The sequence below is a fragment of the Pelodiscus sinensis genome, chromosome 10 (assembly GCF_052426305.1).
Source record: "Pelodiscus sinensis isolate ZL-2025 chromosome 10, ASM5242630v1, whole genome shotgun sequence".
NCBI lineage: Eukaryota > Metazoa > Chordata > Testudines > Trionychidae > Pelodiscus > Pelodiscus sinensis.
In genome coordinates, this window is record NC_143061.1 from 39,023,239 (window position 1) to 39,050,535 (window position 27,297).

Here is a 27,297-nt window from a genome sequence, read left to right on the forward strand (position 1 = left end):
CCAGCTCCACACCGGTCAAGTCCCAAAGGTGCCAGACGAGAAAGGTTCAACCTGTACAAAGCAACGGCTTTTTTGCAGCCAGTGCGGCTTCATTTCAGGGGCACAGACATGAGTGGGCCGATGAAGCATCAAGGGTTACCCACCTCCAGCCCTTCCTCAGAACATGGGGCTTGACTCTCCATCCAGTGCTCCAGCTGGGCCAGTGGAATGGGGCTAGTGGATTGCACCACTCCGCTGCCCAGCACTCTCAGCAGGCACCAAGGTCAGAGTGCTGGGGCTTTCCCCCACTTTGCCACCCAATGCTCCTGAAAAGGAGTGGGGTCGGGAGCTTGCAAGCGTCCATGCCTCAACCTGCTTCCCCTGCTGGGAGTGCTGGTCGATGGAGCACGTTAAGCCCCCAACTTCACTCCCCTGGAGCATCAGGTAAGTGGAAAGAGGCTAGCCCCTGCCCTGACACCCATTCCTGGCAGGGAAGCAAGGGGAAGTGAAGTGGGCGGGAAGTGCAGAGCACAGATTTTTATGGGACCCATTGCCAAAGCATCTATCCCTTTCCCTCTTCCAAGACTAGTTGGAGGAGAGGGAGAGGTGGCCCCATGGCTACTAACTTTCCCAGTCATTGCTCACCCACCTGTCCCATTCTGGCTTACGCCACTGCTTTATTTAAAGAGCCTTACTGGTAAAAAGGAGTATGATTATTCTGCAAACAAATGCTGTTTGGTTTATATCCTGGCACTTGCTTAATTTAAGCTGTGAACAAACAAACATGGCCTTAAAAGACATTCAATGGGGTTTTAGTTTCACTAAGCAGTAGAGAGCTTTCATATTGTGGGAAGGGGAGGGGGCTGGATTGTTCCTAATGAAGCACCAGTGATAAAAGGTAGATGTGCAATTTGAAATTAAAGGTAGGTGCATTAAAAGAACAATGATGGGTAATATCATTTACCAAGGGAAATCTGAAGGGATGCACTTGGTCAGCCAAAGAACATTCTTGGATTAAAAAAAAAGTTTACAAATATTCTCAACACCATATTACTAACCATATGTAACAATTTAGCAATAATGCCTCATTTGAAAGGAAAAAAATCACTCCATTTCCATGCATGGTTGGTGCCTGTATACTTTTCCCTCTAAAAAGTATCCTTTTTATAATTCTCTAAATTCCTTTGCCCCACTTACGAATAACTTCCATTTTCATTACACACCTTAGACTTTTTCATCCATTCATTGCCAAGAATACTTGCAACCCTTAGTAATGAAATTTATAACCAAGGTCAAATTTATAACCAAGCCTGTTATTTTGAAACTAGCCAATTAGCCTGTCATAAGATGGGATTTTCAGGTCTTCTCTCCTGAGTTCTCTCTCTCTCTCTCCCTTCCTCCTCCTACTGCCTCTCCCCTCTCTCTCAGCTCTCCTCCGCTTCCTGCCTCTCTCTCTGTCTCTTTCTTTCTCTTCTCCTCCACCTGCCTCTCACTCTCCCTTTTCTCTTCTCCTCCTCCTCCTGCCTCTCTCTCCCCTCCGTCTCTCCTCCCCTTCCCCTTCCCTCCCGCCGTGGTACTTGGCTGAGTGCTGCCTGTGAGGGAGGGGGGCAGGGCGGTGACATACACGGCCAGGGGGTGGAGCCATGTATGTCACCACCCTCTCTTTCCCTCCCACCCCAGGGGAGCCCAAACAGCCCCTTGCGCTGCTGGCTCCCCTGGCAGCCCGGCTGAAGGGTGCAGCACTCAGCTGAGTGCCACAGTGGGAGGGGAAGGGGGCAGTGACATACACGGCCCTGCCCCCTGGCTGTGTACGTCACCGCCCCGCCCCCTTCCCCTCTCTCCGTGGTGGCTCTGCTGAGTGTTGCGCGCTCAGCCAGGCTGCCGCAGGGGAGGAGAGGCAGGGCGGTGACATACACGGCCAGGGGGTGGGGTGTCTACATCACCGCCCCCCCCCCTGCGGCAGCCCGGCTGAGGGGTGCACCACTCAGCGCCATGGCGGGAGGAGGAAGGGGGGGCTGTGATGTACACGGCCCTGCCCCCTGCCCATGTACATCACCGCCTCACCCCCCCTTCCTGTCCCACCGGGGCTCAGCTGAGCGGCGCAGCGCCAGCGCCACTCAACAGGGCCGCGGCTGGGGAACAAGCAGCAGCAAGCGGCCATTTGTGGTCCAGCTGCGGCCAGTGGCTGCATCCCCCCCTCGCCAGGTCTACTTCCCGCCCCCCTCATCCCGTCCAGCCCCACAGCCCCCGATCTGCCCCCAGCTCTGCTTCCCACCCCCTCTTCCTGCCGGCCAGCCCCACGGCCCCCCGGACACCCCGCTTCTCCCCCCCACCAGCGCTGCTTCTCTCCCCCCTTCCTCCGGGCCCCCCCATCCTCCCCTCAATCCCCACAGCCCCCGAACACCCCCCAGCTCTGCTTCCCACTCCCCTTCTGGCCAGCCCTGCCCCCTTCCCCTCCCTGCATGGCGCCCCTCCCCTCTTCTTCTGCCTCCGTGGCGCGCTGCATCGCTCAGCTGAGCAGCGCTCCCGCCGAGCCCCAGCGGGAGAGCAAGCGGCCCTTTGCTGCTTGCCACCGCTTACTTCCCGCCGGGGCCCAGCTGAGCGCTGCTTAGCTGGGCCGCTTGCCACCACTTGCTCCCCCGCCAGCACCCAGCTGAGCAGCGCAGCGCTGGGTCAAACCGCCACGGAGGGAAGGGAAGGGGGCGGGACGCTGGCGTACATGGCCCGGGGGCGTGGCCATGTACGTCAGCGTTACAGACACACAGTCTCTGGGGGTATGTCTACACTACCCCGCTAGTTCGAACTAGCGGGGTAATGTATGCATACCGCACTTGCTAATGAAGTGAAACGAGGAGTAACGGTAGTTCGGAATAGGCACCCTAGTCCGAACTACCTAGTTCGAGCCCCGTGTAGCCGCGCTACACGGGGTTCGAAGCAGCGGGGATTTAAAAATGGCGGCTCCCCGCTTATGCTAATGAAGCCCGGGAAATTCAAATCCCGGGCTTCATTAGCAAGTGCGGTATGCATACATTACCCTCCTAGTTCGAACTAGGAGGGTAGTGTAGACATACCCTGGGCTACTATATATGGGTATGTCTACACTACCCTCCTAGTTCGAACTAGCGGGGTAATGTAGGCATACCGCACTTGCAAATGAAGCCCGGGATTTGAATTTCCCGGGCTTCATTTGCATAAGCGGGGAGCCGCCATTTTTAAAACCCCGCTGGTTCGAACCCCATGCAGCGCGGCTACACGGGGCACGAACTAGGTAGTTCGAACGAGGCTTCCTAGTTCAAACTACAGTTACTCCTCATTTCACGAGGAGTGACAGCTTCATTTCAGGGGCACAGCCAGGAGTAGGAAGCCTAGTTCGAACTACCTACTTCGTGCCCCGGGTAGCCGTGCTGCACGGGGTCCGAACCAGCGGGGTTTTAAAAATGGCGGCTCCCCGCTTATGCAAATGAAGCCCGGGAAATTCAAATCCCGGGCTTCATTTGAAGTGCAGTATGCCTACATTACCCCGCTAGTTCGAACTAGCGGGGTAGCGTAGACATACCCTATATGATAATGGGCCACAAATTTGAAATCTATTCCTGCTTTTCCTCAGGAGTAATGCTAATTCTGAAATAATTATTTCAAAATAATAGTAGTGTGGGTGCTCCGGTGATGCTATTTTGATATAATTACTCCCCAGAATAACTCAAATTAATTACTCCCCAGTGCTTTCTGGAGCTCTATGTTGAGGTAGCATGTCCACATTAAGGAAATCTGCCTCAAACTAATTTCGAGGCTTCCCCATAGCGTGGACATGCTAGTTCGAGTTTGTTCAATCAGGATTTGTTAAGTTGAATTTACTAATTTCAAAATAGTTTCCTAGTATAGATATGGCCAACATGCCCTTTTCATCTCAGTAATACCAGATCCAAACTTTACAAACTTAGAAGACCAAATCCTTATTTAGACATCTTTTGTTTTTCCGAGATGCTGAGGCTTTGCAGCTATTACTGACTTTACTGTTGTATTTTTGTTTCAGTGGAAGTTGTACATTTTCAGAATTTCTGAAAATCAAGGACTTTAATTTAATCACCTACCTATGGGTTTGGGTTACCCTAAGGTTTGAAGATGCTGGACAACAATGTGATAGTTATTAATCATCCCAGCAAAAAGTTCTAATGAAAATATAGTGGAAATGACATTGACTAATGTAAATATATTAAAATTACTCTAATCAGTATAACAAAACTGAGATGAAATAGAGTGAAAATCAGCATTTAAAAGTTAATTATCTGTTCAAAAATGGCAGAAACATTAATATGAAAAATACTTCTCATATGAATAGCAAGAGCATGGTGCACCACTTTTGCATTTCTCCCTTGCAACAAAAACTACCCATAGAGGGTAGATTGCATAAAACTCTCTTAGAAGAGTGCAGCTTCTTACTGTATGTGTATTCTCTGTTGACACTAAGGAAGGATTTCAAAGGTTCACAGTGAAAATTTAAAACTGCACTATTTTAACCCTCTCTGAATAATGGGCAAACATCACTCTGTATTTTCCAGTGTATCTGAAAGAGTAACCAGCCATAAAAATGGACAGAATTCTGTGTGCCCCAGGTGTCAAGATTATAGTCAAGTGTACGGTAACTTTCCATGGGAGCGCTAGCTTCTCAGTGGTGTAGACCTCTTGAATGCACCCCCAAGTTCATAAGCACAGTGATTCTATAGGAGTAAAATCAGCACTGGCCGCTGAAAATCCACACTTCTGCCTGTGAGAGCCAAGACTCTGCCAGGTTTGCAGGAGGTCTCTGCAGAGGGATTACATTGCTGTTAGCACCCTCAAGAGGCGTTGGCTTGTACATGCGAACCAATGGCTCTGCCACCCATGGAAAGGCTGGAACTCTGCAGCCCCACTGGCTGGGGCGGTAATGATGATCAGTTCTCCCCTTCAGAGCTCCACAATAGGATTCTGTCCAATCCCTAGGAAGTTCTTATTGTCCCCATGCTTTTTGTGCACCTCTGCAAGGGCAGCTAACATTTATGCCCAGTGCCTGTACCTGCACACGCATATACACATCAGCATTGGAAAAGTTAGGTCTCTTATGTGCCTCGGACTATTGCGGCTTTTAACAATGCAGAACAACTGCATGTTCTGATTTGGCTGATATGGGGAAGGACACTCACTCAAGGGCACTTTAAATCCTTTCATTTAGTCTAGGCTGAGTAGTTCTTTAGCACAGCACAACTGGGGCTGAGCAGTGAGATACCCCCAGGTTTGTACCTATTTGTTAAAATCTGAGATTTCAGGAACACAAAACTTGGCTTCCCATCTTCTTTTCAGTGACCCATGTTATAGGGCATCCCCGCCATAAGTTGCCTTGGTATACATCGGTTCCACACTAAAGTCATCGACGCTTGTATGAACTGATGCGTTATAAATTCTCCCATTCTCCACTCCTAAATCCCACCAAAAAAAAAAAACAGTCTACGCAAATGGAAGTCAGATGCAGGAAAAAAATTCCCCGCTTTAAGTTGTCTCTACCGTCACATTTTTGGAACATATCTTGGATGTATAGCGGGGATGCCTTGTATTCTCACTCAGCTGGTTGTTAGATTACAAAGCGAACTCAGATTAATTCATCCTTCCCAGTGCAGCTAGGAATTTCTCTCCCTTTCTACAGTGTGCCCTGTACACATTTATACATATTCAGACTTCTGCATAAACTAGAGCCTAGAGGTAGTTCATTCCAAGGGGGGCTGTTGTCTCCCCAGGAAGATGTAGCAATGGTGAGCAGAGTTTCATTAAGATGTCTGATCTTGTCATCGGCTGAATAAATCCCAGCGGCCCACAAAAGGGGGCTGCTCTTTCTTCCCAAAGGCACTTTGCATATGAGTTCTGTCATCATTTTCAGCACAGGGGAGGTGGTAAGACACTGTGGCCTTTTGCACCATCAATATGGTGTCATATCCAATTCAAGGTCTCATTTCCAGACAGTGCCGGAATTCAGATGTCCTAGTGCCTGTGCAAGGTAAGGGTTGAGATGAATTGTAACTAGCTCAGGCTTAGTCTGGATGGATCTGATATGCTACTGGTAAGAGAAAAGAAGAAATTCGAGACCTTAAGAAATGTAAATCTTGGAATTCTCTTACCAGCTGTCAAGGTCAAATGCAGCCTCAGCGTCCTATTGTATTTGTTGCTAGTCCCTCAAACCCAAAAAAACCCAGCAAATGCCTGAAATACTGTCTGCATCATTGGCTGGGTAGGACACTGTGCCCTTTTCTAGCTGATCTGAACCCAGCAATGACAATCCCACGCTTCATCACCTCGAGGTTATACTACTTCAGTGCATTCTGCCTGGAACTGGTCATTAAAGGCCATGCAGAAGGTCATGCCTTTCCAACAAGCAGCAGCCAGCCTGCTCTACAGACATTCTGTTGTTCTTTGCCATTAACTGACTTCCCAGCCAGAATAAAAACTGCTTGAGGGTCTTGGTGCTACTCTTTGAAGCCTTACTGAACCGGGGCTTACTCCTGCCCTGAGACTCACTTTGGGAGACCAGTCAGTTGGGAAACTGAATTTGATGGTGTTCAAGCTATAACTGTTGGGAGTGGGATGCAAGAGTCACAATGTCAGGTCAATGCTTGAACCCCTTATGTATGAAGGTTAGCCTGAGTCTTGCCGCTCTCTTACAATAAGAATGACCAACACCGTGCTAGGCACTGTTGGGTTCTTCCTGAGGAAACAAGTGAGAATGGCAACCTCACTTTCCACAGAAAGTGGTGAAATCAAAAGAGGGAAGGAAAGTGTGTCTCTTTCAAAAGCTTGCAAATTGCATATGCATCTGGTCTCTAGGCACAGTGGTGATGGGCTCATTACAAATGCATCAAATAAATGCTTTGCCCATACAGCTGGCTCAACAAGTACTTTCACTAGCAACCTCTCCATATATGCCTCTTAAAAAGAGTGAGGACCAGATTGTCTCTGGTCCTTATGGCTACATCTGAACTGTAGCCTTCTTCCGCAAAAGCTTATGCAAATAAAGCATGGAGTGGAATATCACCGCATGTCATTGGCATAATTAATTAGCAGCCGCTTTTGCACAAGAGGTTTTTGCGCAAAAAGGAGCTGTGTAGATGGCTCCTTTTTGCACAAAAAACCCCTCTTGCGCAGGGGCCGTTCTTTCTCATTTTTATAGGAAAACATTTGGATTTGTTCCTCACTTCAGTATGTAACTCTGGCCATTACGACTGTACATTTGTACTGCAGTTCTGCCCACAAACACCAACCCAATTGGAAACACTGTAGTGCTAACCTCAGTACAAAAACATAGTGAACCTCTGCCCCATCCCCTAACAGATTCTTATCTAAATAGACAAGACAGATGAAAAGCAAAAGGAGAAACAGAGGCTTAATAGTTTTAAATCCCTAAACTGAAGGATAGTTGACACCTACAAAACGTTTATTCTAATTCGATGGGCTTTGCCAGATCTGTGGCTTAATGGCAGACAGGATTATTATATGGTTTCCAATTAACTCCTGCTTGTCATTTGAAGTTTTGTTAGAGACCACACTTTTGAATATTCTCTCCTATTAAAGACTAGAAGAAATCTGCCCCTTATCTTTTTTTTACTGAACTGATTAACACAGATATCACCACAGAGTGCTATACTGCACCAGCATGGTGGTCTGACACGTCCATGTAAACGTTGTGCTTTAGCTAGCAAAAATGTATCATGTCAGTAACTGAAGAGGGTATGTTCCCCCAGCTCAGAGCAGAATTAATTTCAAAAATCTATTTTTAACTCAGTGGTTACATAAAGAAGAAGATTTTTCAGTCAGAATCATTCAGATTAGCTTTTTATTGGGGTTGGATAGAATTAATGGCATTTTCATCTGCTTTCACCTGAAGTCATTTTTCATTGACTTCAGCCAGGAGTAGGATCAGAAAGCAATTTATGAGGCTGCAAACCCTTCCTGCATTGGAGTCCCATGACAATCAGTCACCCAAATAAGTCTTTATAGGATGTAAGCTCCTCAGTAACACTTTTGTCCTTTCATTTGAGCTCTGCTGAAATAAAGATCAATTCCTTTATCTCTTTCACATTTTCTAGATGAGCATTAACATGTTTAGTTAATTTATTTTTACAAAGCTGGAACTCTCTCAGATATCATTTTGTAATTATTATCCCTGCAGATAATTAATCTTTTTTTCTCTAATTTTTCCCTTGAGGCCAAGGTTGTTGAAATGTGATCATTTACTTTTTGACTGGGGCTTCCCAACTCCCAATAACTTTGATGGGAGTTCATTGTCTTACCCCCATAGGCATCTTTGAAAGTTCTAGATTGTATGTCTCCTCTTCTGCCTGCCATTAGTTCTTAGTGATGGGACTTTTCCTCTGTTGCTTACTAAAGAATATTACAACTCCAGGCATCTGTCCCACAATATGTCAGGGCTAAAGGGTTTTATTTGTGTGTTCCTTTGCTGTCCTTTTTACCCTTCCCATTCTGACTTGCTATCTGTACTGTAGCTGTTAAACTTTACTAACAATCTCCTCTGACATCCCAGATAAATGAGTCCTTTTTTTTTGTTGACAAGAAAGGGGGCATTATTTGGGTGTGTGCTGCAATATTTGCATAGCCAAAAATCTAGCACCAGAGTATGAAATCCTAAAAAGAAGCCCATCCACCTTGTGCCCCCTCTCCCTTCCCCGGCTGAGCATCACATGTCAGGATTATACCCTATTTGTATTTTACATTTTACATTCATCTACTAAATAAAATGCTTGTTTTCCCACTGTCAGTGATAAAGCCCAATTATTGTTAGTGGAGTAATGCGTATACCGATACTTTAGTATAAAATCTTTCCTGGCTGAATGTGTGTTTTATTTGCATAAGGTGTATTTCATATATTCATTTTCTTATGGAAACTGGCAGGTTCTTATTTTGTTCTTCAACAGATTTTTTTATTAATGTACTGCTAGCTACATCCAACCTTGTAAGTACTGGTTTTGCAAATTGTACAGCAGCCTTTTTGTATAAAAGTCGACAGTCTGTGCAGTTTTTTCCTTTCCAATGTAAATAAGATGTTACATTGTCTTTGAAGATACCACCATATTTTATTGTTTTTTCAAGATTACAGCAGAGCACGCTACACAAATGAACTCAGATACAGATCGGTTCATTTCTTGTTCCCACACAGTTGTGCATGGCATTCTAATCAATTTTATGCTCTTACTGCTTGAGAGATTTGTTGTTGTGTAAAGAGAGAACTGTATTTCATGTGAATCCATGGGACACTACTAATTTAGTCATCTGTAATTTATGGCTAGAATATACCACTAGATGGCATTCTCTCCACATAGTCAAATAAAATCATGCATTATACGTAAATGACTATCAAACAAATCTTCCAATACATTCTATTTCACAATAATTGTCTTGTCCAGCTGATTAAATTTAGATGCATGAATGTCTAAAGTCTAATGTTGAATTTTGTTTACTGTGTTTATCATTCATATGCTGTAAAACCAGTCAATGACTTCAGTATCTAAACAACTGGATACATTAAACCTTATGTCACAGTAAACTTGTATGTGTTGTTTTCAGTTTACAATTAGTTTGCTGGATCTGTTACACTAATTAATCTTTTCTATTTGTTTTGAACAGGGCTTTTTTGAAGAAGAGGAAGGTAAAGAGTATATTTATAAAGAGCCCAAGTTAACAGGGCTGTCTGAGATCTCTCAGAGACTGCTAAAACTTTATGCAGATAAGTTTGGATCAGAAAATGTGAAGATGATCCAAGATTCCAATAAGGTATGTGGAAAATGCTCCCCTTGGATGCATGTGAGGTGGGAGCTAGGGATGTCAACCTGTAGTTGACTATATGATTAACTGATAAGCCTGTGCTTATTGGTTAATCTTGTTGACTACATGCATTATTCCCCCCCCCCCCCCTTGCTGCCACTGTATCAGGGGAAGCAAGCGGGGGGAAGCAGAAGCTGGTGCTGGGGGGAGCCAGCTTAAAATCCAGTTCTCCCTAGCACCATCTCTGCTGTGCTGCCTGCCTCTCCTCTTACCCCCGTGCTGCTGTCTCTTTCAGAAGCAGCAGCAGGAGTTGGGAGCAGGGGAGACTGCTGTGACGCATCGTTTGTGGGCCTGAGTTTCCTATGCCAGAGGCTGCTCTTCACCCTGCAGAGCAGCCTCTGTCTGTGGCAAGCCTGGATCCGCCACCGGCAGAGGCTGCTTCGCAGCAGCAGCTCCTGTCTGCAGAGGGGTCTGAGCTTGGACCCCCGGTACAGATGGGGCTACTGCCCCCCATGTGCTGCTGCCTCTATGTCCATGAGGGGAGCTGTTTTTTAACGGTCTCCCCTCGCAGATCAGCTCCCCCTAGCACTCCGCACTGCTGTCTCTAATACAGGGAGGCAAGGGTCTCCCAGGGAGTGGGGCCGGGAGCACACTGGCTACCGGCCTTGCCCCCAGGGGCTATTGAAAAGTCATGTAACAACTAAGATTTCATGTGGTTACACGACTATTCAGTTCCCCGATATTTAACATCCCTAGTGGGAGCAGTGCATTGATCCATAGAGTTCTTTCAAAAGATGTGCTGCACTTCTGTTAATTGGCAAAAAACATGTTCCTTTCATTCAAAATAGTGTGTTACTCAAGCCCTGAGTAAGAGGCAGCACTTAGTGGGAGTAATGCAGGAGCAGAGTCACAGTCTGGTCCTGGTTCCCCCTTGATCCAGGGGTATACTGAATGGTGCAAGCTTACTCTGACATAGCTTACTCTGCTTTTTGTCATGGTCCTGCTGTACTGGTGGTGCCGAGCTCTGCCCCCTTCTCTTCCCAGCCTTCCCAGTTGCGGAGGCTGGTGAATAAACTGCATAGGGGTGGGACTGGCTTGCCTCTGTTAAGGCTACATTTACACTAGGAGGTACGGGTGTGACCTCGCCGTTTTAGTATGAATAGTGATGTAGCTGTGGCAGCACAGCTACAACAGCGGAGGCAGCAGAGCAATCCCACCTGAAATTGGTGGCTTGAAAGATTGAGCTCCAGCCAAGCCCCTGTGTCCATGTGGCTGGTTTTGGCACTTCAGTTCAAGCCCATGAGTCTGTCTACCCGGTGTGGATGGCTCACTCCCAACTGCAGTGTAGACATAGCCTAACTGTGACTTTTGAGGTTGGCAGTCCACTGAGAGGAGTAATGGGTTGCCTTATGTTCTCTGCTTCCCTGCATGGCCGAGTGTCATGGGTCAGAATTCAGCCCTATTTGTATTTTACATTCAACCCGCATCCCTTTTTGCCATTGAAATGTACTCAAAACTCCCATTGACTTCAACTGAAAATCATTCCCCAGGGTTAATTATCTAAATGTTAATGTATGTGTCCAACATCACTTTTTGAAAATCATGAGCTATGTTTACACAAATATCCATAAAATCACACCGAGTAAAAACAGCAAGCCTATAATCAACACTCAGGCATTGTATGAATACTAATACAAAGTCAGTCTCAAATAAATTGTTTTATTGTGTAACAATGTTAACACAGGTCAATCCGAAAGACTTGGATCCAAAATACGCTTATATCCAGGTCACATACGTCACGCCTTTCTTTGACGAGAAGGAGGCTGAGGACAGGAAGACTGACTTTGAAATGCATCACAACATCAGCCGTTTTGTATTTGAAACGCCTTTCACGCTGTCAGGGAAGAAACACGGAGGAGTAGAAGAGCAATGCAAGAGACGCACAATCCTGACAAGTATGTTGCTGCCTTTTTTTCTGTTCATAGTTCTGACTGTAAAGGAGTACATATGATTTCCAAGGGTAGTGCTGCTCAGACATCAATATGCACAATATGGTCCACAATCTGCTGTTTGCCAATGGCTTTGTACACAGTTTTAGCTGAGCAATAACCATTTCACTGTGTCCATATTTCTGTGGATAGTCTTTAATATGTCAAATTGCACATATTATATGATTTTGCAGACAATTAAATAACAAAAGAAAAAAATCTCTTTGTAGAAGAATCAGCTTACATTTTCTTCCTAGTTATGCTCCTCTCACTCAGCCCACTTTCTCGGCAGAATTACTCTTAATTTACAGCAGTTTAATCAGAATCCTCATTCTTTATTCATCTAAGATTGCGTAGATTAAATATAAACCAGATTGGAGTTTGTAACATTGTCCAGTTTAGAAAAATTAACCACTTCAGATATGAGTATTTATTAAAAATTATTAAAAATTAGAACATGATACCAAATTTACAGAAGGCTACTATATATTGCTGAATAAATATATAAAAATAAAATCCTATCTAACTTATGTCTTGCCAATGGAAAATATACCCAGAAGTCCCTATGTTCTAAGACAGGAAGATATCCTTTTGCAAGAAGTATTGCAGGCCCCAATATCCATTGAATCAGATTAAACTGTGGTGCAGAACAGAAAATATCAAGATTTCAATCATGATAAAGAGCTAATCTTAAAGAAGAGTGATAAACATCCATGAAATTACTGCTAAAACGTGATATATCTGAAATTGTGGATGAGTGTACAAATAACTGTCTGAATATGCACTTGATGAGCTTTTTTCTCATGAGTAAAATGGAATACAGAGGCTGGCATTCAAGGAAAGGCTTCAAAATGACAAAGAGTTTAGATCTCATCTGACTTCAGGATATATTTTCTCCCCAAAGAGCCAAAAAGGAAAAGCTGCTTGCAGCACAGAGTTTGTCATCTAAAGGTTTTGTGCAGTCAGGGAGAAAAATCTGATATCTGATAGCATCTCTTATAAAATACAGCTACATGGGCGAGGGGATAAAGCACAGAAAATACTGGGTGTTCTTTAATTTCTGAGCAGTAATAAGTTCTTGGATGTTGACTTTGGAGCGGGGAAGGAATAGTGTTGTTGAAATGAAGGTGCATTTATTATGATCTTAGCATATTAGTCTAATAATCTGTAAACATCTAATCAGATAGGGTGGTTTTGTCAGCTCTCCAATTTCCTTGCCCTGCTGCTGGGTCAGATTTACTCCAAAGCACACACCCATCCTCCATCCCTTGCTTTATGTACAAGCCTGAAATCGTATGCCTCTCTCCACCTTCACTATCACTTTTCCATTGCTCCCCCATGTCCACCTTTACATCCACTGCCTCATCCCATTTTCTTCTTGTCAATTATATGTGTTCTATTTTGCATGAGTAAAATGGGTACATTTTAGAAGTGTTTGAACTTATAGCAATTATACACATAAAAATAAAGCATTGGCAGTTTTCAAAAGGGAAACTAGATGTAACAATGAGAAGAGGAGCAGCTGTAGGTTGGGGGCAGCTATAGATAAGAACATAAGAACATAAGAATGGTCATACTGGGTTAGACCAAAGTTCCATCTAGTTCAGTATCCTGTCTACCAAAAGTGGCCAGTGCTAGGTGCCCTAGAGGGGGTGGACCAAAGACAATGATCAAGCAGTTTGTCTCTTGCCATCCTTCTCCAGCCTTGACAAACAGAGGCCAGAGGCACCATTCCTTACCCCCAGCTAATAGCCTTTTATGGACCTAACCTCCATGAATTTATCTAGCTCTTTTTTAAACTCTGTTATAGTTCTAGCCTTCACAGCCTCCTCTGGCAAGGAGTTCCACAGGTTGACTCTGTGCTGTGTGAATAACTTTCTTTTATGAGTTTTAAACCTTCTACCCATTAATTTCATTTGGTGTCCTCTAGTTCTTATATTATGGGAACAAGTAAATAACTTTTCTTTATTCACCCGCTCCATATCACTCATGATTTTATATACCTCTAGAATATCCCCCCCTCAGTCTCCTCTTTTCTAAACTAAAAAATCCCAGTCTCTTTAGCCTTTCCTCATATGGGACCCGTTCCAAACCCCTAATCATTTTAGTTACTCTTTTCTGAACCTTTTCTAATGCCAAAATATCTTTTTTGAGGTGAGGAGACCACATCTGTACGCAGTATTCAAGATGTGGGCGTACTATAGTTTTATATAGGGACAGTAAGATATTCTTATTTTCTATCCCTTTCTTAATCATTCCTAGCATCCTATTTGCTTTTTTGACTGCCGCTGCACACTGCGTGGATGTTTTCAGAGAACTATCCAAGATAACTCCAAGATCTCTTTCCTGATTAGTTGTAGCTAAATTAGCTCCCATCATATTGTATGTATGTGCATTGGAATCTCCGTCACTGGAGATATTTAAGAGCAGGTTAGACAGACACCTGTCAGGGGTGATCTAGACAGTGCTTGGTCCTGCTGTGAGGGCAGGGGATTAGACTCGATGACCTCTTGAGGTTCCTTCTAGTACTATGATTCTGTGGGGAAAGGGCACAAGACAATCAGGGCACTTGTAAACCACTGGTCAGTGTGCATTACAGGTGCCCAGTCTACAAAGGATATGAGTCTTTGCAACCCCACCTAGGGTATGTCTAGACTGCATCCCTCTGTTGGCAGAGGGATGCAGATTAGGCAGGTCGACATTGCAAATGAGGCAGGAATTTAAATATCCTGCATCTAATTTGCATAAAAATGGCCACCGCGCTTTGCCGACTCAGCACTTTATCGGCAAAAAGCAGCAGTCTAGAGGGGGATCTGTTGAGAAAGAAAGCCTTGCAGGGGGCATGAGGGAATTACTGTTTCATGATTGATTTGTCACTATTAGTGAACATAGAAGATACAGGCCTCAACTAAGCAAAATGCTTAAGCTCATGCCTAACGTGAGTAATCTTTTTTTATTTTAGTGGAATTGCTGAAGTGCCTAAAGTTACACACAGACTTAGGCCCTAACGCAGTATAAGAAATGTGTGAATTTTAAAATCTCTAAGTTTTAAGAGTCGAGTGCTGTCAGGTTCAGAGAAATATATGAGACAAATAATGCTAGAATTCAAAATGGATCCAGTAGTGACTTCATCAAAGTATATGTTTGGACCTACTGAGCTGTATTAATTTTCCTGGATCACAAAGGTGTTTATAAAATAGAAAAACCGGGTGCAGCCTAAACTATCAACCCAGTAGCACTGCTTACATAAGTGCCAACTTGTGGGGGTGGAATTTCTGACTGTTTTACATTTGTTTTTGAGCAGCCAGTCATTTATTTCCTTACGTGAAGAAACGTATTCAAGTCATAAGCCAAACAAGCACAGAACTGAACCCCATTGAAGTAGCTATTGATGAGATGTCCAAAAAGGTTTCAGAACTTAAACAGCTTTGCACAATGGAAGAAGTGGATATGATTAGACTGCAGCTTAAACTTCAAGGAAGTGTCAGCGTCAAGGTAACAGTGGCTCAATTTTATGCTTATGTACCCGCCAACTTTTTCATTTGGAGTTTTGCAACTTGTGGAGCATATTTAATCAATTTTTTCTCCAGAATATTCAGGTCTTGTTCCAGGGTCCATTGAAATCAGTGGAAAGACTCCCATTGACTTTAATGGGTGTTGGATCAATGCCTGCTAGTGTTGCTATAATTAAGTCTGTTAGGGTATGTTGACACTGCAATAAAAGATTCCAGGCTGCAGCTGACCTATGTCAGCTGATTCAGGCTTGCGGGGCTCAGGCTGCAAAGCTAAAAATTTCAGTGCACCATTATGTCAAGATAATTAGCGTTATTTTGAAATAACAATGTGAGCGTCTACATAGCCATTCCGTTATTTTGAAATTATTTCAGAAATCTGTAAATCTCATTCTACAAGGAATAATTCTTATTCCGAAATAGCTATTTCAAAATAAGACATGTGTAGACACTCGACTGCTGCTGTTTCACAATAGTTCCTCACCAGGGCCATTCTTAGTTATTCCTCCCCAGTGCCTCCTGGAGCTCTAAATCAAGATAGCTAATGAGAAACAAATCACGCTAAATCACAATGGCCAAAAATGCTCTTTTCTCTAATCCCAGCCTTTAGCTCAGCAACCTGAGCTTCACAAGCCCAACTCAGTTAACTTGGGCTCACTCAGTGCCATAGTATTTTAGACATACCCTTAGTGTTCCTCTGATAAATGGTAAGATCTTTCTAACCTGAGCATCCTGGCCATATCAAGCTAAAAGCTGGCACTCAAATGAGCAGTCAGATACTTTTTAAAAGAGAACCTTGAACAGTCAGTTTTATGATTTCCTATTTAGAAAAGCTGGGATTAGAGAAAAGAGCATCTTTGGCCATTGTGATTTTGTATGATTTGTTTCTCCACTACATTAACTAAAATCCAGCATACTGTTTGCATATGAAACTTTCTAAGACATTCACCTATCTGACACATGTGCCCAGATCATCAGCTGGTATAATAAGCACAGCTCCCTTCCTTGCATTTGAGCTACTCCAGTTCACACCTCCTGGGCAGCTGACCTACAGTCTAATGTTGGTATTTTTCCTAAATTGAAATACCTACCATGTTTGTATTTGGCAAATGGAACCTCAGAAGATTAACAGTTTCTCTTAAGCCATTGATTCAGAACACATGGAAGATAAAGGACTATAGCTGTGTCTACATTGGCATCCCTTTCGGGAAAAGGGATGCTAATGAGACACTTCAGAATTGCAAATCCACGGGGAATTTAAATATCCCCCGTGGCATTTGCATTTACATGGCCGCCGCTTTTTTTCCGGCTCGGGGTTTTTGCCGGAGAAAAGCGCCAGTGTAGACGTGATTTTCCGGAAAATAAGCCCTTTTCCAGAGGATCCCTTATTCCTACTTTCAATAAGGGATCCTCCGGAAAAGGGCTTATTTTCCGGAAAATTGCGTCTACACTGGCGCTTTTCTCCGGCAAAAACCCCAAGCCGGAAAAAAGCGGCAGCCATGTAAATGCAAATGCCACGGGGGATATTTAAATTCCCCGTGGATTTGCAATTCCGAAGTGTCCTTTTCCGGAAACGAATGCCAATGTAGACACAGCTTGCATGTTTAGCTTTGGTTGGGAAATGCTTTTGGCATATGCCTGAATACAGCCTTATGCTAGGCAGAATATCTTTGAAATATGGAACAAAATCTCTGCTCATATTGACCCTGAGAGTTATAAATTACAGCCAAACTGTACTCTTCTGCCCCCTAATCCAAGTGCTTTCCCCCAACAGGTAAATGCGGGACCAATGGCATATGCCCGAGCTTTTCTTGAAGAAACAAATGCTAAGAAGTATCCTGATAACCAAGTGAAACTTCTGAAGGAAATCTTCAGGTTAACATTCATTTTTTAAACGTAAAAGTTAGGCTTTGTGTGACCATTACAAGCAGAAGAGAAACATTCAGTGACATGACATGAAATTAGTCAGAATGTTTTATGTAGCACCAGAGAAAGCCACATCTTGCCATTTGATTTTGGGCAAAACTTGTCTGGAAGTGTGGGTAAATCACATTGACCTCAGTTCCCATGGGATTTATAACTAAGGGCCACAGTTTGTCTCCACTGGTTTATAAGTTAAAATTGGAGACATAACATTTTTTCACTGGAGTTTTTTACATAGATGTTCTTTGGTGTATGTTTGGTTTGTAGGCAGTTTGCAGAAACATGTGGACATGCTCTTGAAGTTAACAAACGCCTTATTAAAGAGGACCAGTTAGAATATCAAGAAGAAATGAAGTCTCATTATAAGGATATGCTCAGCGAGCTCTCTGTAGTCATGAATGAACAGGTTAGATGTTTTATTTCAACTTTTGGTGGTTGGGATGGAGGTTCCTATGAGGAAACAATACAACTTCAGGGACCCCACAAATGAAATACTAATAATGCAGTTTGGAGCCAAGACAGTGCAACAATTATTGGGCTAATTTATTTCTGCACTTTGACCAGTACCATCCAAGCCTGACCTGTATAGTTCTTGCTATATTAAGTGTACGACTCTCATGGGGGAAAAAACCCTTGTGCCAGCCATGTGTGAAGTAAAAAAAAAGTCTGTTATGCTAAATGACAATGTTGAAAGTCATTTTAGATGTGACCTGAACCAGAACTTCACTGAAGCCAAGAGAAATGAAAAGTTAGTTAAGGTGGCATGCCAATGAAACTCTCCATTTCTTGATAATTTTTTTTTGTTTAACTTGCAACTGTGAGGTGAGTATATAATCATAATAGTAAATTGCTTTTTAAACCAAACCTATAATTGGCTGTATTGTTTATGTTTACATATAGCATTCAAAATCAGAAAGTAATTTATTTATGCAGTGTAGAGAATTGCTCCATGCTAAAACTCAACTTTAGTTATAGGCTACGTTTGCAAGGGCTGCAAACGTCCACCAGAATAACTAAATTGCCTTTTATTCACATCTTTTGTTATCTCAGTGCTGTGTCTATGGGTGGACTCTCTTACTTTAAATTAAGAGTGTCTTGTTTTGATTTAGGTCATATAATGTCCTATCTACACTAAGAGATTCCAAACAGACGGAAACCAAAATAACAAAAGTTACGAATTAAAATGGATTTAGTTATTTTGGTGCATGTTGGTGTGTGAACAGCTCTAAATTACACCTGCAAAATTCTCACACATGAACAGGTAATCTGTACATGCACCATGGTTAATTGCACATGTAAGCACCATTTGTATACAGAGCTACTCAGTTACATAATTATCAGGGTCAAAATTATTGGTATCTTACAAGAATATTTATTGACCATTCTATAAGCCCCATGGAAGCTAATTTATATTATGTATCTTCACAAGTAAGATGAATGAGAACTACAGCTTATTGAATAATATAAGAAGTGACTCAAATATATTTGCAAATAAACAGACAAATTTGCTTCGCTGTTGTTTAGCCACATTCTCATATGGCGTAAATCAGTGTGGCTCCATTAGCGTAAATAGAAATATGCTTATTTTCACCAGCTGTGAATATAGTCCATTATTTGCTATGTTTTTTATTTGAGGATTCTGATTACACTAGTTTATTTGTGATAATATTTGAACTCCAAACATTTTATAAGTTTTAGCATATTCTTCCTACAAGTTATCCAAATGCATTATTGTATTGAATTTAGAAGTGTTGAATGTGTTATTTGTTGTTCATGGTTTATGAGTCTCCTATTTAAATAGTTTTAATCCTCCAGTCACTCACCAGAAACACTACCATCTGACTTAGGTGAACAAATTAGGCACCATAAATAATGAAAAACAAATAGGCAAAATGAACAAGTTACTTGCGGTACACAAACTTGAAATTGCATAAAATACCCAGTGAATATTTTTTTAAATGCAAACCTGAGTATGAGCGAGCTATAAGGTTTTTTGGGGTTTTTTTCTATGCAGGAAAATACCGATAGACTACCTCTCTAGTCTGGCATTCTCTTGTCTAGCAACATTTGTGGTCTGACATGATTTTAGTTGACAACACTCATGATATGTGGACATCTAGCTAAATTTCCTGTGGTCCCATAAAGTCTGTTTATAGCCACTAGTGTTCTGTGCTGTTATTTAATTCTAATTTCCCTCTAAATGTCTTCTAAAAGCCCAGACAACAGTGGAAGTGTTGGTAATGCTGCTAGACATTGTTGACTTCCCATTGCCCAGCAATTCTCTGGTTTAGCATTGGTCAGGTCCTGAGAGTGCTGGAGGTTCATATATAATTGCTTTTTTCACAACAAGGTTGTTAGGGGATTTCTAAGGGGATTAGTAACACCAAAGCCTATCAGAGCAAAAGCTCAGATAGTTGGTTATTTCCTCAAAACCACGGTGTTTTGAAAATCTATGGTAAACAAAACTAACTTAAAAATTTGTTTCTTCTCATCATCATCATGTTCAACTTTGCCTTTCTTTCTGGCGAGTTTCAAAAAGAACGTCCTTTTACAGCTTTCAAAATTTTTCTCCTTGCTGATTGAGCAGTGTTTTGGGAAACTATTCTATTATAGTCTCACCATTGTGAAAATATTATTTATGAATACAAAATGCCAATTCTCTATAAAGTTCTTCACAATCTAGTCGCTATATTCTATTAATAGGTCTCTGAAATTTGTCTTCTGCTATTACAGAAATATAACCAAGGGCAAAAGAACACCAAATGTTTTGCTTTCTAAACAGCAATAAAACAGGATTATTTTCTTCCAGCTTTCCAAGCTGTCTGATTTTTTTTTTTGCACAGCTCGAGTCCTTTTGCTTTCCTGCTTCTGAGCAGAGAGCACCACTACCACCATACATTGTACACACTCCAAAAAAGAGCTGAAATATTTATTTCACAGTGAGAAGTCTCGAAGCACTATCCTAATGGTATTATGTTCTGTTCAATGGCGTTATGGTCTGATGTGTTGCTCATTGTATTTGAGACTGTTTAGTTAGTACACATCCTGGCAGTGACTCTCATTACATATGCTCTTCTCTTTTTTTTTTCCTGGCAGCTCTATCATGGTCCATGCTTATACAGCTTCTCTTCTTCCTTGTCTAACATTTCCCTCAATACTGTTGACAAAAGTGGTATGTTTATTTTTCTTATGTCTACACTTTCCTTTGATGTCACATGCTTTCACTTGCTAATTTTCTGTTTTACTTACATTTTACGTCCATATAAGTGTCATGTCTAACTACTCTTGTTCAATCCTTTTGGCAAACAAAGACATGATGCATGTGCAGTCTGGATTTGGGGAAAGCCTTGGGACGAACACTTTGGGCCCTGTTAAGATCATGTAGTTTAGCAAAGGTGACATCCTGAGTCTTTTGACTGAGGAAGCACTTTGTCCGTGATATGGCATGGTAACCTGTTGGTACCAAATGATTGGAAAAGGATCACAATCTGCTTTCCTCGCCCTACAGCAAGTGCTGCAATGATAGCGATGACAGCTGGAGGAGAGGGTCAGGAAACTGCACAGGAAATAAAACAGGGTTAAGAGCAGCATGGTATCTTCTGTTGTACAGGCAAAAGGAGCTCAGGTACAGGCAGTTAAATCTGAGTCCTGGGGGAAATGATGGCAGCTGTCTCACCACAGACCCTGGCAGAGGTTAAGCATTGTGCTTGTGTATGAAGGTGATTTGGAATTCCCGTGTGGGGATGAAGCTGGTGGATGGGGATCTCAGAATCTTTTTGTGCTTACTTTTTCTAGTCTAGGAGCTAGGCACAATGACTCCTCATTATGTTTGCCAAATGCCTGAATAGTACCATTGCCAAAGGAAAAGGGAAAGAAGAAAACTTTTTGAGTTGCCAAGAAACCAAAATATTACAGTAAACACCTGTTTTTCCCTCTGTGTACTTTTTCTGCCTGTTTTGTTTACTCTTTATTTTATTTCTTATGTATTTATTTTATTTCTAATTATTAAAGATAACGGCCCAGTTCTGCTCTAAGACATAAGTATACACTGCTTAATGGCTCCAGTGAGTATGTGAGGTGGAATTGGAACCATTGCTTATATAGACGTGTAGGCACAGATACTGTCAACTGCACATTGAACCTCTCTAATCCAGCACTCTCTGATCTGGCAACATCCATGGTCTGGCATGATTTTAGTTAGCTGGATGCCCACTTATCATGGGTTTGACCAAATTTCTGGTAGTCCCATAAAGTTTGTTTATAGCCACCAGTCCTGGCTTTCACAGTTCCGTGCTGTTATTTTACCAAATATCTTCTAAGAGCCCACTAAGCAATGGAAGTGTTGTTAATGCTGCTATACAATATTGATCTCCCGTGGTTCGGCAAATTCTCTGGTTCAGCACCATCAGCTCCCAAGGGTACTGAGCTAAAGAGGTTCAACCTGTAGTTTTAGGTGCAACATTCAAGATTTAAGAAACCTTTATTTTATTTAAATGCTCCACTGCATTCATCCGATGCCAAAGACTACATCTTTCTGCTATTTCAGAAGAACCCTGAAGTGAATCCGACCAAAATGTAACGTAAATATGACGTTTCTATTTTCATTATTGAGGCTGAATAAGAAAGAAAAAGTAAACACAATCAACATAGATATTAAATAGCAAAATAGTTCTTAGGGATGAATTTTCAGATCCAAAAGGTACGTCACACAAAATGTGCAATCACCAGTACACATAGAAAATTTCTTTTGCATGTATGAACTGTGTGCTAAAGCCTGGGTTTGGATGCATAGTAACTGACATCACAGACACAGGCACCCATCGGCATGCACTAATGCGGGATTTTATGTTTCTAATGAGTGAAAAGTCAGGGCCAGCTTTGCCACCCTTATTTCCTTATATTAAGCAATATCTTACTCCCTGAGTAACTGAGGTCCAATGAATTACTTGCATAATAGAGGATTTGTTGGTGTAAGAGTTTCAAAATCTGGCCCCCTTTTTGCAGTTGCTTTCATATTGTATGTGAGGGCTTTCTCCTTTAAAATATTTTCAGATTATTTACTCTTCATTGTAACAGAGGAAGGATTTGTCCTTTTTTTTTTTTTTAATGTGAGTGTTATGCAAGACTGTCTCTTTTTTCTAATCCCAAGTAATCATTATATGCTGGCAAATGCATATTTAATGAGCTCTAAAAGAAGAGAAGATTCTTCTCTGTCACTCTTGTGCCCAAGATCAGTTTTCATTAGGAATTCTGATGGTAGCTGACCCCAGGTAACAAAGAAAGTCACCACAAGAGTTTTAGGATAAATTCTAACTTCTTTAGTACAAATACTGCCAACGTGTTTATTTAAATACAGACTTTATGAAGAAGTGTTGGCAAAGACAAGAAACAGAGGCGATTCCTTGTGGCTAGGGCACTCGGCTGGGACTAAGGGTCCTATTCTCAATTTTGCATCAACTTGCTGAATGATCTTGGGCAGGTCACTTCCTCTCTGTGTACCACAGTTTCTCCATCTGTAGAATGGGGACAAAGATAATTACTTCCTTGGTAAAGGACTTTGATATCTCCAGATGAAAAGTACTGGATAAAAGCCAGGTATTGTCATTATCCTCAAAGAGCATTATTAAAGTGTTGTTATATGCTATTATCCAGTATTGGCCACTGCAATATGCCTTGAGCTTATGATAATAGAATCATTTGTGGAAATATTTCACTTCTTCATGTAATCTTCCTTTAAAGAAGATAAGCTCTCAGTCTATTGTTGTTATAGGTGGAAAAAGTAAATATTACTGGGATCAAAGGAAACTTTTTTTAGAAGTTTTATATACCTTTATCACAGCAGATAGTGACGTGGCAGGAGAAAAAGGTTTTTTTGCTGTTGAGTTTCTTTCTGACGCATCTAGGTCTAATTGTTTATGGGCCTTATCATGCATAGCCTTACTAGCACAAGGGAGGCTTGTCTGTGTGAGTAAAAATGTGCAGGCTCCATCCCTATATTTGTACTGTACGTTACTAGTCCTGCTCCCACTATAAGGTGGATCTTTGCAATTGCCTTCATCCCCATGCAAATTAGTGGGGTTCTGTATGGGTACAAAGGTCTGATTGCAGAATGGGAGTGTGCACATGCAACATTATGAGTAGTCAGAGAAAAGTAAGTCTAATGAGTTTATAAAGTGTAAGAGACTACTCAATTTGGGATTGCTTGAGTATATTGTTGAATAAAAACATGGTTTAACCATATGTTGATTGACAAAATATTACATACTTATGTTGAGGACTCCAACCAGAAGTCCAATTCTGCCACCTGAAATCAGGAAACCCTCTTAATGGGAGTATGGGCTGAGTAATAACTTCAGGGTTGGGTCTCCAAATGAAGATAAATACATTTGTGAACTACAAAATTCCTTTATCAAGCATCCAAAATAAATATGTTAACAAACCAAAAATATGAGACAATTGAAAACAGTAACAGTTGTTGAAATAAATACTCAAGAGGTTCATTTTGTTTTCTTCTGTTTCTTTTAATTTTTTTAATTAAAAGATTACATACAAGGAAGATCCAGCAAAGCCTCAAGGAATGGAACGAACCTATTCACGAACCATCTCTAGAACAAACACAGCCCTCTCAGGAGCAGTGATATCAAATCCTGACATTTGACTGAAAAATCTGTGACTTCATATATACCTTTGGAGGACTTTTTTTTTTAAATGTAAAAATTATAATGAACAATACAGTGAAAATGGATTGTGGAATATGGTTTTAATTTATTGGAAGTATTCATGGTGATAATATTTTTTAAAATTGCTAGCTTGATTTTTTTTGCCCCCATATTTGTACATTTCATATCCTTTTTTTAATTATTATTGAGCAGTCTTTATTAAGTAGGGCTGGTTATGAAATTTCCATTGAACGTTTAGCTCCACAGCAAGCGCTAAGTTTGCTCTAAATGGTAATAAATCTAATACTGAGTCCGAGTATGCATATATTTTAAAACCATGGTGTCCAACACACTAGCCACTATCTTGGCTACTGCTTCAAAACTGGTTTGACACCATGGTTTTGAAGGTAAAAAGTGGATGTTTTATAACATTTAAGTATGTCACAACTGTAAATAGAGGATGTGTAAAATATGTCTTTTTTAAAAATGTAAAAGACTATCTTTTTAGTTAATTATAAGTGTACTAAAATATGGATAACTTTTCAGATACAGTTATATTAAAATATTTGTGTATGTGTACAAAACTGTCTATAAGGCTTTCTCTTTGAAGACAAAGCACTCTTTGTTAGAATTCTAGAATCATCAAAAGGTAGGACTGGAAGATCATCTAGTCCAGTCCCCTGCACTGAGGCAGGGCTAAGAATTACGTACACCATCCCTGACAGGTGTTTGTCCAGTATGCTCTTAAAAACCTCCAGTGACGGAGATTCCACAACCTACCTCAATAATTTGCAACATGCTAATCACCTTTCTTGTTAGGAAGTTTTTCCCAATGTCTAACCTGCATCTCCATTACTGCAATTTAAGCCCATTACTTCTTATCTTGTCCTCAGCAAATAAGGAGCATTTAACACTCTGTTCCTTATAACAACCTTTTACATATCTGAAGACGGTTGACACATCCCTACCCTTCGGTCTTTTCTTCTCCAGACTAAAGAAACCCATTTTTCTCAATCTTTCCTCAAAGGTTTTCTAGACCTTTATTTTATTTTATTTTATTTTATTTTATTTTATTTTATTTTATTTTGCTCTTGTCTGAATTTTCTCCAGTTTGTCCACATCTCTTCCAGAGTGTGGTGCCCTAAACTGGACATGATACTCCAGTTGAACCTTAAAAGTGCTGAAAAGAGTGGAAGAATTACGTCTTCTGTCTTGCTTACATACCCCTGTTAATACATCCAACAATGGTGCTCACATTTTTTGCAACAGTATTACATTGCTGAGACATATTTAGTTTATAATCCATATAACCCCAGAACCTTTTCTGTAGTATTCCTTCCCAGGAAGCCATTTCCCATTTTGTATGTGTGCAATTGATTGCTTCTTCCTAATTGTATTTCACATTTGTGCTTATTAAATTTCATCCTATTTAATTCAGACCATTTCTCCAGTTTGTCAAGATTCTTTTGAATTCTAACCCTTTCCACAACAGCACTTACCACCCCTCCTGGCTTGGTATTATCTGAAAATATTGTTAGTGTACTCTCTGTGCCATTGTCCAAATCATTTATGAAGATGCTGAATAGAAGCAGACCCAGGAAAAAAACCCACTCAATATACCCTTCCATCTTGACTGTAAGCTACAGAAAACTATTGTCCGAGTATGGTTCTCCAACCAAAATGTGCACCCATCGTATAGTAGGTTCATCTAGGCTATATTTCCCTAATTTGCTTATGAGCAGATCATGTGAGACAATATGAAGCCTTACACAAGTGAAGATATATCACATTTACCACTTCCCTCCTCCCTCCTCCATCCACTAGGCTTGTTACATTGTTGGAGAATATTATATCAGCTTAATATACCATCATATGAAAAAAGAATAGTCAGGCTCTATCCAGATTGCCTCTGGATCATTCAAAACTCACAGTATGTCCTTCAGCTACCATTATCTGAGCTCAAACCCTGGACACTCTACCAAAAACATTTTGTGTACTGCAGAAATTAAGTTTCCCTGAGGCCTCACAGCATCCAAGACTCCTGATTCACCACTATTCAGCTCTGATGTCTTCTCAATAATGAGAACTATCCAATGTCTGGACACCCATCCAGGACCAGTGGTGGCATATCAAGCATTTTTCCACCAAATAAACACCCTACTCCAATTTGGGAGTTGAATTTGATCCTAAAATGCCTGACACGACCATCATTGAACCTACTACTACCTGCTCACTCCTCCATTTCTTGATAAAAATGGCAATTCTGGTTGCTATCATGTCAGCTTGACAAATGGGGGAAATAGAAGCTCTTTTGGCATCCCCTACATTCTCGATTTTTTTCAGAAACAAGGTCACATAATGTTTGGCTCAGCCGTATTGTCTTCCATGCTGGACTACACTCCAAATCCCCCCCCCCCCTTAAAGGGGAACTGTTTGGTAGTCAGCTTGAATGGACCACCCTTCGGGACACTAATGGAAGAAGGAATTATTACTCACACTGCACTAACTGTGGTTCTTTGAATTTGTGTGTCCCTATTGGTGCACAGCTATCTGCTTTCCTTTACTTCAGTTCTCTGTCACTGGTTTTGTGGTAGAGATGGAAAAGTGTTACATAGCAACAGCCTATGGCACCAGGCTGAATGAAATGCAAGCGTGAGCTGAATGGACATTGCTAAAAGAAATCTCCGCTCGCAGGTACAGGGAGTACAAGTGCACTTAGAGCGAAACACCCACGGGGGACACATTTTGAGGAACCACAGTTACAGCACATGGGCTGTGTCTACATTGGAACCCTTTTCCGGAAAAGGGATGCTAATGAGACAAGTCGGAATTGCAAATGCCGTGGGGGATTTAAATATCCCCTGCGGTATTTGCATGAACATGGCTGCCGCTTTTTTCCGGCTCGGAGCTTTGCCGGAGAAAAGCGCCAGTCTAGACACGGATCTTTCGGAAAATAAAGCCTTTTTCCAGAAGATCCCTTATTCCTCTTAAAATCAGGAATAAGGGATCTTCCGGAAAAGGCTTTATTTTCCGAAAGATCCTGTCTAGACTGGCGCTTTTCTCTGGCAAAGCCCCGAGCTGGAAAAAAGCAGCAGCCATGTTCATGCAAATACCGCAGGGGATATTTAAATCCCCCGCGGCATTTGCAATTCCGACTTGTCTCATTAGCATCCCTTTTCTGGAAAAGGGTGCCAATGTAGACACAGCCATGGTGTGTAACCAGGCCCACCAGGGGGAGAGGGATAATGAGGGAAATTGCCTGAGGCCTAGCGATTCTAAAGGGCCCCAGGGCTCTTGGTTGCTACGTGGTGGCCAAAGCCCTGGAGTCTTTAGAATCACTGCTGGAGCTCCAGGCAGCACACTCCAAAGACCTGCCTTGTGCGCTTCAGTCAGCTCTGAGGGCCAGCAGCAGGGTGACACTGAGGTTCTGGCTGC

General features: G+C 41.9%; 1 protein-coding gene across 16 annotated transcripts in view; it reads left to right on the forward strand.

Moving 5' to 3' along the window:
- DOCK10 (dedicator of cytokinesis 10) overlaps positions 1–26,655 on the forward strand; it is a 258,333-nt gene extending 231,678 nt beyond the window's left edge. For 7 of the 16 annotated variants that reach the window (XM_075937572.2, XM_075937573.2, XM_075937567.2 and 4 more), the window contains 7 exons: positions 9,643–9,789; positions 11,525–11,735; positions 15,073–15,263; positions 17,055–17,155; positions 17,471–17,609; positions 20,300–20,375; positions 23,745–26,655. In XM_075937572.2, the coding sequence (XP_075793687.2) occupies positions 9,643–9,789; positions 11,525–11,735; positions 15,073–15,263; positions 17,055–17,155; positions 17,471–17,609; positions 20,300–20,375; positions 23,745–23,812 (933 nt within the window). In that variant the 3' untranslated portion in view covers positions 23,813–26,655. The remainder of the gene's footprint in view (positions 1–9,642; positions 9,790–11,524; positions 11,736–15,072; positions 15,264–17,054; positions 17,156–17,470; positions 17,610–20,299; positions 20,376–23,744) is intronic. The other 9 variants (XM_075937576.2, XM_075937569.2, XM_089780859.1 and 6 more) reach the window with 3 other exon arrangements.
- Positions 26,656–27,297: the final 642 nt, after the last annotated feature.